Raw genomic sequence first — 16,286 nt, 5'->3', positions numbered from 1 at the left:
AGAAATCTCATGGTTCAGCCTGAGCCACAAAGCTGTCTAGCGTGCCCTGCTATGGCTACAAAATACCACCTGGAAGACAAATAGTCACAGCCTCGATAATGTGCGAGTACAGTGGAAACAAGGCATCCATCGGTGCGTCCTGCCTGTTTGGCTGTCGATGCTGCTGATTGGTGGATTACTGGTAAGGCCGACATGTCAATTCAGGCTTGAGATAAAAGCGTCTGCCAAATGACTAAATGTGATGTAATGTAAATGCCATTTTGTTACCAAACAAATCAGAGAACAGATCTACAGACCTACAGTACATTTGTCACGAATAATAACAGAATAATCAGACTTTGGACATTGTAATTAAACCAATTAACATGGAACACAGAAACTTCATAATCTCCAACATAACAATAACATTCCAACCATTTTTACAGTTGATCTATCTTCTTCATTTTCTTACTAGATATTTTAATTTTATCGCAATCTTTTATACTTACTGCTGACTTCTTAATTGTCAATGGTTTTTTCGATTTCATGATAAGGTAAACTATGGCTACAGTTAGCGTGGCCTCAAGTATATGCCACATAGGCCACAGGCCAAACTAATTCCATCAGGTTACAGGTGAGAATGGCATTTGGTGCCTCCAGAAAACATCTCCTGTTTCAATTCTGTTTATTGACAGCTCAAAACACACATTTCCAGACATACCTTTATCATGATGCCGGTCTGATTCTGCAAAATGTCCACATAGAAAGCCATGTTAAAATGCTGCACTGCTGCCAAATGCAAAACATTTACAGTACCCAGAATTATTGGCACCTTATTGGCTAAAGTTGACTAAAAACGAAAACGAAAAATTATCTGTTGGTGACGTATTGTAATGTCACAATGAACAAAATTAGGAAAAATACAACTTTGAAGGGAAGCAAATTTATTTTGAGAAAAAGAAAATCTCATAAAGAAAAACATATTTTTAACAAAAACACGTTGCACACAATTATTGGCACCCCTGCTTGTAATACCTTCTTAAGCCTTCCATTGTCAATAAAACAGCTTGTAATTCTCCTATGACACCCCATCAAGTTGGAGAATACAAAGCAAGAGATTTAAGGCCGTTCGTCTTTACAAAATCTCCCCAGATCGTCCAGATTCCTAGGTCCACACGTTTCTTGGTGTTTTATGCCCCCAATGTTGTCTTCAAGGCAGCGCTGCCTGGAAGGCACTAGGGTTAGGCATGGGTTAAGGTTAGGGTTAGGGTTGGGGTTAGGTTTAGGATTAGGTGCCTTTAAGTCAGTGGTGGCAGCGCTGCCTGGAAGACAGCGTTGGGAGCATAAAACACCATCGAGCGGTCCACACTCCGCATTCTCGTCTTTGACTCACCCCACTGTTGGAGGTAACCCCACTTGGCAGAGGTAATGCACGTGCATAGAGCGTGGCGAAAAAACATTTCATCACACCTTAAAAGGTTATTAACAGGGACATCATGCCATAGTTTTCACTCTCACAATATTACTGATTATCTTGCTAATTATAACAACAGTCTGCAGGGACTGATATTGTAGGCCTAGCCTACCAGTGGCGCCCCCAGAAATTCTGAACGTGGTGGCCAGTTGAAGCCATTGCAAATCTTGGGTTTCTTGGGTTCCCCAATAGCCTGGGTGCCAGCCGAACGTAGCCCCGCCCACAACATTTGAGATCGGGAAGTTCGGTCTGGCATTGCTCCGTTGTGGAGCAACTATGCTCAAACCAGAGCTGTATATTTTTTACAGCCTATGTTTACAGCTCTTCGAGTTACGGTAAAATGTAATTTTTGGTATATAAATTTAGAGCTAATTTAGATACACTTATGGTGTGGGTGCTTGCGTTTCTTTACGAATCCGCCATCTTGGTTTGTATAAAAATGAATATTAACCCATTTAAGCCTAATTTTTTCCCAGACATGCGAATATGCAAATCATGTGTTATTAGCAACCCTTTGAAATCTTTAAAAAAAATGTAGAAAAGTAGATGAAAAAGTGTGTTTTATTATTATTATGGATAATATGCGTTTACTCAATTATAGGTTGCTCAAATTCTTTTTTTGTTAAAATAAGGGTATTCTGACAGGACTTTCCACACTGATGAACACTGAGACCAATGGCAACAATAAATATGAAAAATATGTTAACATTGTTTATTTACCAGGACCTTCGGCTCGTTAAAATAGAACCCTGAGTGTGTATGTCTGTGCGTGCGTGTGTGTCTGCATGTAGCTGTGAGAGTTAGTGTATATGTTGTGTGTGTGTGTGTGTGTGTGTATCTGCATGAGGTGCGAGAGTTAGTGTGAGGCCGTGTGGGCAATATTAGGACAAGAACAAACTGAGTTAACAAAAGATTGGAGCTTTTATTTTCCTACAATTCACTCTTTAGAGTAACTCAAAAAGTCAAAAAAAAGGTACTCAACCAAAACTTTAACAGCTCTGTCATTTAAGTCCTCCAGATAAATCCAAACTCAAAAGTCCAAGGTCCAAAATTCAAGTTCCAGCTTTCCAGCTTTTCAGTCCACAAACGTATCTTCCTTGGAGCAGTGTTCCCAAGGATTCCTCCGTGTCTCTCTTTGTCTTCCACCAAGCACACCTTTTATTGGCCTCCCTTCTGCCTTGATGATTAATCCCAAACACCTGCACTCCTCCCATTGCATTATGGGAGATGTAGTTTCTGCGAAGGCAGCCATCTTGGGACTTCCATGACCTCCTTCTACGGGAATGTACCGTCCGTCCACGACATGTCCCCTCGGGATGCCACAGTATACAGCGGGGAAAATAAGTATTGAACACGTCAACATTTTTTTCAGTAAGTATACTTCCAATGAGGCTATTTGCATGAAATTTTCACCAGATATTACTATTAACTCAGATAATCCACCCATATAAAAAAATACAAACATTAAAGTCCATAGGTAGAGTTATGTGTAATAAAGTGGAATGACACAGGAAAAAAGTATTGAACACGCCTGCTGAAATTTCTTAAATACTTTGTGGAAATGCCTTTATTCGTAATGACAGCTTCAAGGCATTTCCTGTATGACGAAAACTAATCAGTCACAGTATTCTGGTGTGATTTAGGCCCATTCTTTTAAACAGATAGTCCTTTAATATTGAAGATTCCAGGGGTCCCTCTTGTGAATCCTGATCTTTAGTTAACTTCCAAAACTGTTCAATTGGATTGAAGTCAGGGCCTTGATTTCCTTTCTCTGAAACCAATTGAGAGTTTCCTTTGCTGAATGGTTTGGATCATTGTCCTGCTGGAAGGTCTAGCCATGTCTCATCCTCATCATCTTGGTGGATGTAAAGTTTCTCCTGGAACAAAATGACTCCATTCATCATTCCTTCAACTGAAGTCTGCCAGTACCATGAGATGAAAAACAGCCCACACCATGATGCCACCACCTCCAAACCTCATTGTTGGTATGGTATTTTTAGGATGATGCACAGTGCCATTTCTCCTCCAAATATGGTGTGTAGTATGACATCCGAAAAGTTCAGTTTTGCTCTCACCAGACCAGAATACATTCTCTCAGTATTCCATAGGATTGTCCAAATGTTGTGTAGCAAACTTTCAACGAGGTTTGACATGTTTTTCTTAAGCAAAAGAGTCATGCGGGATGAGCGTGCGTAGAGGCCATGGCGGTGGAGTGCATTACCTATGATTTTCTCTGTAACAATTGTATCTGCTGCCTCTAAGTCTTTCTGGAGCTTTCTCTGAGTGGTCCTTGGATCTTCGGCTACACTTCTGACTATCCTTCTGACTTCATGGTCAGAAATCTTGCAAGGAGATCTTGTGCATGGCCAGTTGATGATGCATTGATGTTCCTTCCACTTGCAGATAATGGCTCCAATACTGCTTGCTGGATGATTCAGAAGTTTTGAAGTGCATCTGTAACCAGTTCCATTGATATGTTTTGCAACAATAAGGTTGCAAAGGTCTTGGGAGGGCTCTTTGCTTTTGCCCATCATGAAATGTTTCTTGTGTGACACCTTGGTAACAAAAACCTTTTTATAGCCCACCAGTATGTACTAACCCAGCTTATATCAATTTGCACAGACAGGAGGGATAATTTCTCTAACTACTCATAGATTCCAGTTTGTTTCTTGCCATTCCTTGCCTTTGTGTACTGCTTTTTCTTAGCGTGTTCAATACTTTTTCCCTGTGCCATTCCACTTTTTTACTCATAACTCTACTTTTAGACATTAATGTTTGGATTTTTATATATGTGTGGATTACCTAAGTTAATACTAATGTCTGGTGAAAATTTCATGCGAATAGCCTCACTGGAAGTATACTTACTGAAAAAAATGTTGACGTGTTCAATACTTATTTTCCCCGCTGTATATGTGTGTGTGTGTGTATATGTGTGTGTGTGTGTGTGTGTGTATATATGTATATGTGTGTGTGTGTGTTTGTCTGTGTGTGTATGTATGTGTGTGTGTATGTATGTGTGTGTGTATGTGTGTGTGTGTGTGAGTATATGTATGTGTGTGTGTGTGTGTGTGTGTGTGTGTATATGTGTGTGAGTATATGTATGTGTGTGTGTGTGTGTGTGTATGTGTGTGTGTGTGTGTATATGTGTGTGAACGACAATAACAGGAGTATTTAATAAATTGTTAATCAACACGGTTTTCTGTTCATTGATAGCCTTCATGACCTGCTGAGCTCGCTGATATTTGCTGAGCATATATGCCTAGAGAAAATGAAAACGAAGAAAACCCAACTTTGTTCCAAGCTCCTTAAATGCTACACATGGGGAGAGGATGCTTTTGGAAAAAATAAACCATGAAAAAACGAACATTAGTATTTTGTTTGTTGCTTAAAAACGTTGTATGATCTTGAAGTCTTGAGTTAGCCTACTGAATTGGCTGGTAGCCTACCATAAAGTTTGTGCATGCTCTCTCTCTCCAACGCAAACCAGATTTGGGGTTCTATAGCTAATTCTGGTACATAACCAGGGTTCTAAATTAACGTTTTTGATCACCAGCCAATGTGGCTGGTAACTTTCTAAAGTTACTAGCCAATTAGAATTTCTATTAGCCATTTTTTTTTTCCGGTGAAAATAAGAGAATTATGAGTTTATGAGATGAGTGTCACTGAATGCATTTGGTCATTGTATTAACATTGTTGCCATGAATACATACCACAAAATATACACAGAAGTGCACTTCACTTCATTTCATGTTTGGGATCTATCTATCTATTTCTCTGTCGATATCCTCATCCCCTGCTTCATTCCTATTCTCGCCCCCATCAGTCTGTACCAACCACTGCCGCATTTAGTTTAATCTTAACTTAATAAAAAGGAGATATCAATTATCATCAACAATGACAAGCCACCTAGAACCTGCCACTCGTTTTCTCTCCCTCTCCTGCACACTCAGACGCATTCTCAATTAAATGGAGTAGCATAGGGCCTATGTTCAAGTTGGATCTTTATAGAGAGGACCCGAAAAGTATCATCTTTATGTAACATGCTGTTGGTGCATGTTGACATTGTATACTTTCTCTAACAAGAGTGAAAAACAGTTTGCAGTACAGCTACTGTTTATTGGCTAAATATTGGTCCCTCTTCTGTCTCTTGGTGCCCTATGCACAGTGCGTGATGCGTGTGGTGGTGGTGATAACTGATCAGGCTACCTTTTTAAAACTGAAAATGTTCGCCTACAAGCTCCTCACGTTCCATCTTCAGCTAACTCCATAGACAATAAAATAAACGATCTTGCTGCTTCAGGTTTTGCGGCCTCCGTTACATGACATCAGCCTCCCACAAAGGAAATAGGTAAACACAATGCGTTAATTGCGTTAATATTTCGTAATGTATTATGCATTTGTGTTATGTACATGTGTTAGGTACTTTTTACTTTACTTTACTGGTTAACTCCCTCCTCTTTGAGTCTATGCTCCCTGTTCTGGCTCCGTTCGTCCTTCTAATTCCTTGTGTTTTCTGGTACACGCTCCGTTCGTTTCCATGGTCTCTCGCGCTGGTTTCACTGCAAACTGCGTGCAGCCGACGTAGCATACGGCACAGTGGTCATGGGAAATGTAGGAAGTACTGCCGGGGATATATGACCGAAACAGAGCCTTACTGTATGTATCATGCATTTAATGCCTCATGCATCACCGGCCAAACTGGCTAGTAAGTTTTTATTATCACCCGCCAAAATGAATTTTAACCCGCATTTGGCGGGTTGGCGGGTGTTAATTTAGAACCCTGTACATAACGTTGAAAACAGTTTATTTGAAGCACACATACAAATACTGTAGGCTAGGTCAATTTCAAGTGCGCACTTACGTGACTAGCCTACTTCAAGTATTAGCCTATGCACAATAGATTTCTCTTCTTTAGCCTACATAATGCATAGGCTATATTTTGTAAACAAAAAGCAGCTGTGACAGGCAGCGGCCGCATATATTCTGCGTCATGTCTCGCATCTTGTGAACTCTACAAGCCCCCACCCCTCACTTGACAACCACACGGAGATTCTGTAATGTGCGTGTATGTCGTTCACACATACGTATAAGGTCAGTATTAGGTCCGCAGGTTAGCATCATATCTCAATCATCTGAAGGGTAGGACCTCCGTTTGACAAACCTCCTCATATACTCCGGAGGTTATATCTGAAAGCGCTTTGTGAGTGTGTATGTCTGTGTGTGTGTGTGTGTGTGTGAGAGTGTGTATGTCTGTGTGTGTGTGTGAGAGTGTGTATATCTGTGTTTGAGTGTGTGAATATGTGTATGTGTGAATATGTGTATGTGTGTGTGTGTGTGTGTGTGAATACGTGTGTGTGTGAGTGTGTGTGTGTGTGTGTATATCTGTGTGTTTGTGTGTGAATATGTGTATGTGTGTGTGTGTGTGAGTGTGTATATCTATATGTATGTGTGTATGTGTGTGTGTGTGTGTGTGAATATGTCTGTGTGTGTGTGTGTGTGTGTGTGTGTGTGTGTGTGTGTGTGTGTGTGTGTGTGTGTATATATCTGTGTGTATATGTGTGAGTGTGTGTCGGTATATGTGTGTGTGTATGTCTGTGTGTGTGTGTATGTATGAGTATGTGTGTGTGTGTAGGAGGTATAGAAGTATGTGTGCATCTGGATACAACATTCTATCCCACCAGTACATGTTTACTCATTCTGCAAACACACCAAAGACATTTGAATAATTATAAATGTATATATAATAACTAGACACCTTAAAGACCATGTGTACAAAAATATTTTCACTATGTTTATTTTAACATACTTTAAAAACCTTTTATTTGGGAGCTGTGAGGCAGTCATCCTCTTTTCAAGGTGCAACCAGGAAGTAAACAGCTCTGGTCATGTGACAAATTACTCAAAACATTTGACACTGCACACATTTCATTGAAACACTCTATTATTTCAATATTTACTGAAAGAGTACTGGGAAATTCCCCAGTAATAGTTTTAGAGGCTTATAAATACATTTTTTTCGGTCACAATTGTGCGGCAACAATTGTCTTGCCTTACATAGGCTGCTTAACCGGTCCGGCATTACAGCTTTCATTTCAGGTCAGAACTTGTAACTTTCTAGTTGTGTCAGTTTCCATCACCGTCATATGAGCAGTTCCGTTTACTTCCGTGGTTACTTGTACAACTGCTAAGAAGTATCGGATAAAACATACAAACTCTTTGGAGCCTGGAGCAGCAGTCAACCTATTGTGCCATTTGTCAAGGTAAGCACAGAGTAAGGGGCAGGGTATCATTAACGGGTATCATTACGGCCATGGAAACCCTTATGCCACTTTTCCCGTGCCTGTTGTCTCGTACTGACTGGAATCAAGATGGATACCTAGGCTGTCAGAACCGATGTGTGGCCTTCTGATAAAAACAGTTTTTTCTCATCTTGAAAGTTGAATTTACTCAATAGAAACGGTAGGAATTTACTCAATAGAAACGGTTAGTCATCTTCTTGTGTGAGATTAAAGTAGAAACATGTTAAACTATCGTTAGGCTGCAAATGTTCAAAATATGTACGTTTAAAAATGTCTCATGGGAAGAGTAGTCTTTCACTCGGAAATTAAAATATGGACACAGTCTTGTACCTTTGGCTTTTTTCAGCCTTTTTCAGTTTTTCTGTTATTTTTTTTTTTTTTTTTTTGATCGAAATGATATGTTGTATGAGTATGAGTCACGTCCGGTCACGTCATAGCTGGTTAGCCTAAGGCAGGGTTGGGCAAACTGCGGCCCGCCAAGCACTTTAATCCGGCCCGCCGAGCTTTTAATTTGGTTTTCAGGCTGCTCGCTATTTTTTTCTTGCCGGCCAATTTTCAAAACCCAATGTGGCACTTAAATTTTGCCCACCCCTGATATAGACTCTGAACAGGACGGTAGACTTGCAAGCAAGCACTTTTCCAAGTGTTTTCCATTCTTTAACTTAAGAGATGTAAGAAGTAAGCTTACTTATTCGCTGGTTAGGACGATTGCAAGACATCTACAACTATCCACCTCCGCTCACACACACACACACAGGCACACACACACTCACAAATAAACACACCCGCACTTACATACACACACACACACACACACACACACACACACACACACAAAACACACACATGAAGATACACACGCATGTAGGCAAGCAGGTAAACGCACACACACATAAACACACACACACACACACACACAGAGGCATGCACACACACAAGCACCCATTACCCCCACACAGACACTCACAGATGTGTGTGCTATGTGGTAGGCTACATCTAGTTCTTGTATCTAGTACTAGTCTTGTATGTGTCGTAATGTATCATGAAATGTTGTATGCAACATACTGTACATAATTCCGTTTCAACTAAAATGGGAGAGGCTAAAGACAGCCTTTTGGGTCAAATACATGTTCTAACTTTATTATTTTGCTGTTAGGTGAAAAAGCCTAAAAAGAAAAAAAAGCAAACACAAAAAAATCAGAGGATGGCAAAAATGGTAAGTATAGTTAAACTAATAACAATGTTCTGTCATCAGTGCTTAACATTTATCATCATGGCATCTGTAACTTCAGGGCTCTCAAGTTTTGAGCACAGGCAAGAGTGACATTCCCTGTCGACCCCCCACCCCCCCACCCCAATGCCTTCAGATGTTCCAACCCCATGTCACCCCCCCCCCCCCCCCCATATTGTAAATCATGTTTATACATCAGACTGTTATGTAGCATAGCCAACAAACACATACCTTGGCAAATAATGGTCTAAACTAATTTGTTCATATTGATCTACTTATGCACACAGCTTCACAAGACCTGATTCTAGGTCTCAGTTCTGTTTCTAAGTCAAATCAAGTGACCTAGAGGTCTGAAATGTGGTCAGTTCAGAGATGCTTGTTATCCGCGCAAAAAAAGAAAACAATATTCTAGCTTCTGTAACTCTGTCAGTACATCACACACAGTTATTCGGATTGTTTTCCAAAAAATTGCAGTGTCTGAGCTTTCCGAAGAGGTCAGGCCTTTGATTATAAGCCAAGTATGTAGGAGCAATGCCCTCCTAAGTATATGATGTGCAATATTGGGCAAAACAATCAAAATGGGACATAAGTATAATTTATAATTGCTCAGACTTGCAGAAGAAAAGATTTGACACATGACACTGATAATTCAGTAATGGGCCTACCCTTTTCACCACCTTCTCTGTGCAAGCATCCACTAACCTGGACTTTTTAGGGGGCTTTCCTCTCAGGGCAAATGAGAGGATGCTTAATTGCTTTCTACCTGTCATTTTTGAAAGACAGATGCAATGATTAATGCATCCATGGCCAGGATAAAATTATGATCAAATATTATTATATTATTATTATAACATATGACAATATTTTAAAAGTGACCTATAACATCGACTATGCAATACACTTTAATTGATTTAGTATTTATTTACTTTTATTTATGTAGTGCTAATAAAATTATTAAGCCTATTTGGTGAGAGAGAGTTGTTTATAATGCAGGGCTTAAAGCAATATAACTTCAGGCACAGACCATTTTTTTATCAGACATTTATGAGGACGTCATACCGTCTCACTGACTATTTTCAAATCTTAAGCATACCAGCTCACGCCTGAATTTAGGCACGGTGCCTCAATACTTTAAGCCTGATAATGTGACAATGTACTGTTGGTTAGACATGAACAACTAATGCTAATTATCTGGGAAACATTCTCTAACAGCAGTCAAGTTGTCATTGTTCTTGTCAAACAAGTTGTGAATTTTATTTGTGTGATTTGTGAATTATTTTGTGAACATTAAAATATTACTTACTCTGTGCTCAAAGTAATGCTCGAAGCTCCAGTGTTCTGGAGGTAAACGAAACTTCGGTAATCACGTGAACAATTCCAGGGAATGCTTTTTTTTTCATTGGTTGTTGTGTTAAATCTTACCCAGATACAATAGTGCATTTTTCTGATTGGCTATTGTGTAGCCCCTTTCTTTTTTTTTGATTGGCTGTTAAGTGGAAGAACTTGAAAGCGCTTGATTGATTCCTGTCGGTTCCACAGTGAGAGCTGCGCAGATAGACATTTTGGGCGCTGCGGCATATATTATAAATAGTTTTTCTGCGTGAGAAATACAATGTGTGGCGGGAGTGCGTGACTAAAGACCGAAATGAGTGACTGTCACCAACAATGTGTGACACTTGAGAGCCCTGAGTTTAACTTGTAGGCCTATAGGGCAAACAAGTCTAATCATGCCCAACAGAACACTCTACTTCCTATGTTTTATCAGGACAGCCCTGGCTGCAGCAGCAGCAGTACACCGCCAGAGGGAGCTAGAGCCTCTCAGATGAGCTCTCACTGTGAAATAGCTATGGACTCTTGAGTTGTTTAGATAGATAGATAGATAGATACTTTATTGATCCCCAAGCGGAAAGTCAAGGTCTCAGTAGCATACAGACATCACACACACATTCACTAACAGCAGAAAAACGTAATTGAAAGTATATAATATAAAAAAACACAACTAAGCAAGAAGGACAGTAGAAGATAAAGAATATACTAAAATACAAATTATACTAAATAACACTAAATCTAAATCAAGTCTAAAAACAGTATCCACATAGTGGGTGATTAATCATGAGGCGCTTGCAATGACTGAGGCAGGGACTGAGCCTGTGATTCTCTGTGCATAGTAAGGTAAGGTGCTCTGTGTGAGTGAGTGTCATGGTGATGGTGCAAATGAGAATTTCCAGTATCTATCTATCTATCTATCTATCTATCTATCTATCTATCTATCTATCTATAATCAGATCTCCATTAACATAGTAGTGAATAGTGGAGTATCCAAGTTAATAAAAAATATAATTAACTACTAAAGAAATGCACTGTTGCACGCATGGCTGCAGTGCAAGACCGGGAAGTGGAAAACAGTTGCACAATTTCCCCTGTTACCTAGCCTGGCGGGCCATCCTATATCATTGAAATGTATAGTCTGGAATCGACCCATTCACCTTGCTTAATCCAAGGGGCGGGCAGAGAATTGTCTTTCAAACTGCCTAGGCATGCAATAGGCCAGCGCTACGACCATATCCGTATCCGGTCGGCAAAACGGCAAATACATCCTTCTTCGAAAGGAATGACTTAAGTGCATTGTGTTGCTCAATTTTCAAAGAAAAGCACAAGTCCAACTCCTCCAACGTTGACGCCAAGGCCGATTCAAACAACCGCTCTTCGTTTGCCATAGCCACCTTCCTTGTTGTTCACCGTCGCAGGACTGTTGTTATCCTGTTAAGCCCGCCTTAAGACTCTCTAACAAAATAGAGTGCTGTGATTGGATGACGTCCACGGCGTCAGCCAATAGAAATCCCTATAGTTTCTTACTAGACGTACAAGCTGAGCAAATTAATTTGCCGCCGCTAGGGTGCGTCTAGATTTCTAGGCTACCTGTTACCCAAAAAGGAGAAAAATATGGGAGCAGAATGTCAAAAGACAAAACTGTAGAGCAAATAATTACTCAATATTGTGTGAGGTAAATGTCAAATTCTCTCTTCGACATATATTTAAAATATGGGAGCAGAAGGTCAAATCCATGGCAGACATGGCTAACCACTAGTCCAGCACATCCCAATTGAACTTAATATCTTATGGTCACACAAATAAAATAGCTTCTGTGACAGTGTAATGTTAAGTCATTTTAGAGCTACTCAGACTACTGTGTAGAAGGTGGGAGGTGTTATCCATGATTGGTTAGCCTTTGTTGACAGGATAGTGAAGATAAGAGAATAAGTGGAAGAGAGATGGAGAGTGGACTCAGGAAATGATCACAGGCCTAGTATGGTATGGGACACCGAAGCTAGCACTGCACTACGGCTCCCCCCTGATGCTGTCCATGTTTGCAAGGGGTTGTGACAGCATCCTCCTCCACATGACTGTAAGCAGATTGTTCAGCACCACCCCTTGGATTGAGTTAGCCCTCTGAATAAGTGTGTTGAGTCTACTTGCAGGTTTTTGCCCCAGCAGACCAGTGTAGAAAATGCCACTGATCACCAGACTCATAAAACCTGCGCAGCATGGTGAATCTGTCTCCCCGTTTTGTAGCCTAGGTAGAGGCCATTTGGTATTTGTTAGATTTTCTGCAGCGCCCTCCACACTTATTGGCACCCCTGATAAAGTTGAGTAAAAAGCATAATGTACAATTATCTTTTTGTCAATTCATCTTAGTCTCACAATGAACACAATTATCAAACCCAATTGAAGGAAATGCATTGAGAAAAAAATCCTGTAACATAATTGTCAACATTGAACATTGAAAATAAGGGAGATTTCCCTGATTTCTCACCCAAAATACGGCAAAAATGTCAACATTCGTCTTTCTATTGCTATCCCTCTGCTGATATCAAGAATTCAGACTACAAAACTGCTGCAGCAACTAAACGAGGTGTGAAGCTATAGGTCTGTTACTTTGCTTACAGATTGACGTCAAATTGTGCTCTTAAATAGGCTAACATCACTCTAAGGTCACCTTCAAGCAAGCAGAATGATGCTTCGAAAACATCTGTTTCGCTGGAAGGGCAAGGGGGTAGCATCAGGACAGCAGTACAGAGACTGACAGGTCCGATGGTAGGGTTTATGTTATGAGAATATTAAAATACGGGATATTTTAGGGGAAAATATTAAAACGGGAAGACAGCAGGGAAAAGTTATAATACGTGAGAAACCCGGACAACCCTTTAATAGAGTTCCATAATGTCAATGAATATAAAAAAAATTCTGTTTGTGCAGATTGCTCCACGTAGTCTAGTGAAAGTCAAGAAGGAGAATGCTGAGGTGAGTAAAGTATAATACATTACATACACACACAACATGTTTTGCTTTAGTACAACAAGGGCACCTAACTTCCATTGTATCACTCTGATTTCATGCAGGACCATCATCCACATCGAATCATAGTGAAGTTTCATCCACCTTCAATTCCCAAAAAACAGACCATTGACTGTTGTCAACTCAACACAGTGCTGGAGGCTATAAAATCAAATGAAAAAGTAAATGAAATGATTAAGTGTGCAGATGAGAATATTATCATTCAGATGGGTAGAGAGGATAAGAAATATATTGTTGCAACACATTTCCCTTGTTCTTGCATTAAGAATAATGAGTGTCTGACCATATCATGTAAATCAGAGGCGGTTGAGAAGGCTCCAGACCAACATGACAAAACTATATACCCCAAAGACAGATATTCTGTCTTCTACATTGATAAAGTGGGAGGGCTAAACGCAAAACAAAAGGTGCTTTTTAGAAGCACATGTGTCAAAGAATACAAGTATCTCTGTGTGTACGGAGAGAAAGAGTGGACAGTGGAGGAGGCTCTGAGAAGAGATGGTCGCTTCATTGATGACCTGGGCGACTTCAGCCTGTCCAACAATGAGGATGCAGAGTGCCTAACGTACCGCACACAAACGGTTGTCAACTTGAACCAGAAAGAGTTTAAGATACGTCTTCCCAGAAGGAAAAAAACAAATAAAGAAAATGCAGGAAATCCATCACTTAATTCACAAAGCATGCGTGAACCAAGGTCAGTCACAGATGTAGCACATCAGAGGGGAATCAGTGTAAAAACAGCAGTAGAAAAGGGAGACCGCAGCATTGAGGAGATTTATGAGGAACTGCGTAAGCAGTATCCAGATCTAAAAAAATGGCTGGACAGTAGATTCTCAAGTAGTGATTCTTATCAGAAAGCACTGGACCTAAGGAAGGAGAATTTTGGAAAGATCCAACAGTCTTTTAGTGAGGTCCACAGAGTCCGGATGCTGCTGAAACTGGGCACGTCAGTTGGCAAAATCATTGTTCAGAATGTTTGTTGCGGAACATGCTTTGTCCTGTTTGACAGCCTTGTTCTGACTAATGCACATTTGTTTAAAGATCATTTTGAAGGCAAAGAACTACATGATATAAAGGTGTTTGTTCTTTTTAACTATGAGGATCCCCAGCCGAGCACAAATTTCCAGTGCTTTACTTGCGTGAATACATTGGTTGACATTGATGTCAAACTAGATTATGCGATACTGGAGTTCGACCCTCAGAACAAAGAAGGACCAACAGGGCTCCTGAAGAATTTCGGTAAAATGCCTCAGACTGGTGAAGCCTGTATTATTGGTCACCCAGCAGGAGAAGTGAAAAAAATGGACCCTACATTTATCATTGCGAAAGAAAAGCGAGCAGACGCTGTTAATGCTCATTTAGATCAGTACAAAGGCACCATGTTCATTCTCCTATCAATCAGTCAAACTCTCAAAAACAAAGGCATTGAAAACATAATGATGAATACACATGATCCAGAAATTGTGACCTACAACACTTTCATGTACCATGGCTCCTCTGGATCCCCAGTGTTTGATACTTTTGGGAAAGTTTTTGGTTTGCACACTGCAGGATGTACCTATGGGTTTCCAAATCACGAAGAGAGTGTGATTGAATTTGCCCATCCTCTGCTTAAAATATTTGAAAGGTTTGTCAGGAATCTGGAGGGAGATGGAAATAAGGAGCTACTGGAAAAAGTTGAGAAAGCAGCAAAGGGAAACGAGCACCTAGAAAAGGTACTCAAGGCAGCAGATTGCAACGAGCCAATGGACATAAGTTAGTTATTCAGATCAGAGAAGTGGCATACCACATCTGACTATATATTTCGTTCATAAAATCATTATAGTCCATATTGACAGTAATTTAAACTTTGAGTGTCACAAAACTTGTGCAGTCGTGTTTTATCATCAAAAAACTATTTGTTTCTATTTCAAAACCCCATTTCCATTTAATATGTCCGTATATCACCATGCCTGAATTAATGCAATAGCTTTTTTTACCTGCCTGAACCAAAACTCTATTCATTGACTCAGCTGCCAGGCTTCTTAAAATTAGGCCTGATCATATCATTCCTGTTTTAGCCTCTATACTGGCTCCCAGTTTATTTTAATAGATTTTAGGATTTACTCTTTACTTTTTAGGATTTTCATGGAAGTGTGGTAGAAATTACTAACAAATCTTATGCAATAGAAGTGATTACTAATAAGTTTATATGTAATAGAAGTGATTACTAATAGTTTATATGTATTAGAAGTGATGCTTTTCTATAGATTCAATACTGTGCATCAACTTTGCTTTGTCTGTCATTTGCTCTCCCCATGTCACAACTTTCTTCATGTCACAAGTTAAGGGTTCTGCCTGAGGCAGCAATATTAGGAATTGACAGGGAATAGACAATGGCAAGAAAATGCTGAAGGATGTATATGTATCGACAAATTATCTTACTTACTTGGAGTAGCCACATGACTTGCGTATGGCGTATGGATCATATGCTATGTCCAAGAAGTGTCCATGTATTGTTGTATTTCTGCATGTATGAGTTTTGGAAAAGAACATTTTACTCATGTGATTTGTATTACCACAATGTATCTATCATGTATAAGATGGGGGCCTTGCCCTAGAGAACTTTGAGTAGTGTTATTGTGGTATCGTGAATAAACCTGCAGTGTTTTTCTCACACCTGAGTGTGCCTGGAGATTTTTGACCACTGCTCTCCCGTTTCATATCTTTGGCTTCTTGCACCTTATGCACCAGTATATATTTTTAAGATCCATTGGGCCAATGGATCTTTGTTACAGAAAGTGATGTTATATCAATCATTTTAATTATTGTTGTTTTGTGTTGCATTGTTTTGAATATCAGCCATTTATTTCATTTATGGACCACAAGGTGGAAGTCGGGTTATTTTTCAATCTGATCATGTGGTACAGGGTTCAGAAAGATCTTGGAACCTAGTGAATGCATGAAA

At 39.9% G+C, this 16,286-nt stretch overlaps 1 protein-coding gene across 1 annotated transcript; it reads left to right on the top strand.

Annotated features, from left to right (window-relative positions):
* Positions 1 to 7,410: 7,410 nt before the first annotated feature.
* Positions 7,411 to 15,995, top strand: LOC143133922 (serine protease FAM111A-like). Its single transcript, XM_076293897.1, has 4 exons — positions 7,411 to 7,713; positions 8,909 to 8,968; positions 13,241 to 13,285; positions 13,384 to 15,995. The coding sequence occupies exons 2-4, from the start codon at positions 8,957 to 8,959 to the stop codon at positions 15,097 to 15,099; spliced, it is 1,773 nt and encodes a 590-aa protein (XP_076150012.1). The 5' UTR covers positions 7,411 to 7,713; positions 8,909 to 8,956; the 3' UTR covers positions 15,100 to 15,995.
* Positions 15,996 to 16,286: the final 291 nt, after the last annotated feature.

This window comes from Alosa pseudoharengus, unplaced genomic scaffold (assembly GCF_046254945.1).
Source record: "Alosa pseudoharengus isolate Yale_2024_CS ecotype anadromous, Long Island Sound unplaced genomic scaffold, YU_APseudo_1.1 YU_APseudo_1.1_scf_1, whole genome shotgun sequence".
Classification (NCBI taxonomy): domain Eukaryota; kingdom Metazoa; phylum Chordata; class Actinopteri; order Clupeiformes; family Clupeidae; genus Alosa; species Alosa pseudoharengus.
Note: the sequence above shows the minus strand (reverse complement) of the source record. Positions and strands in the feature narration are given on the sequence as shown.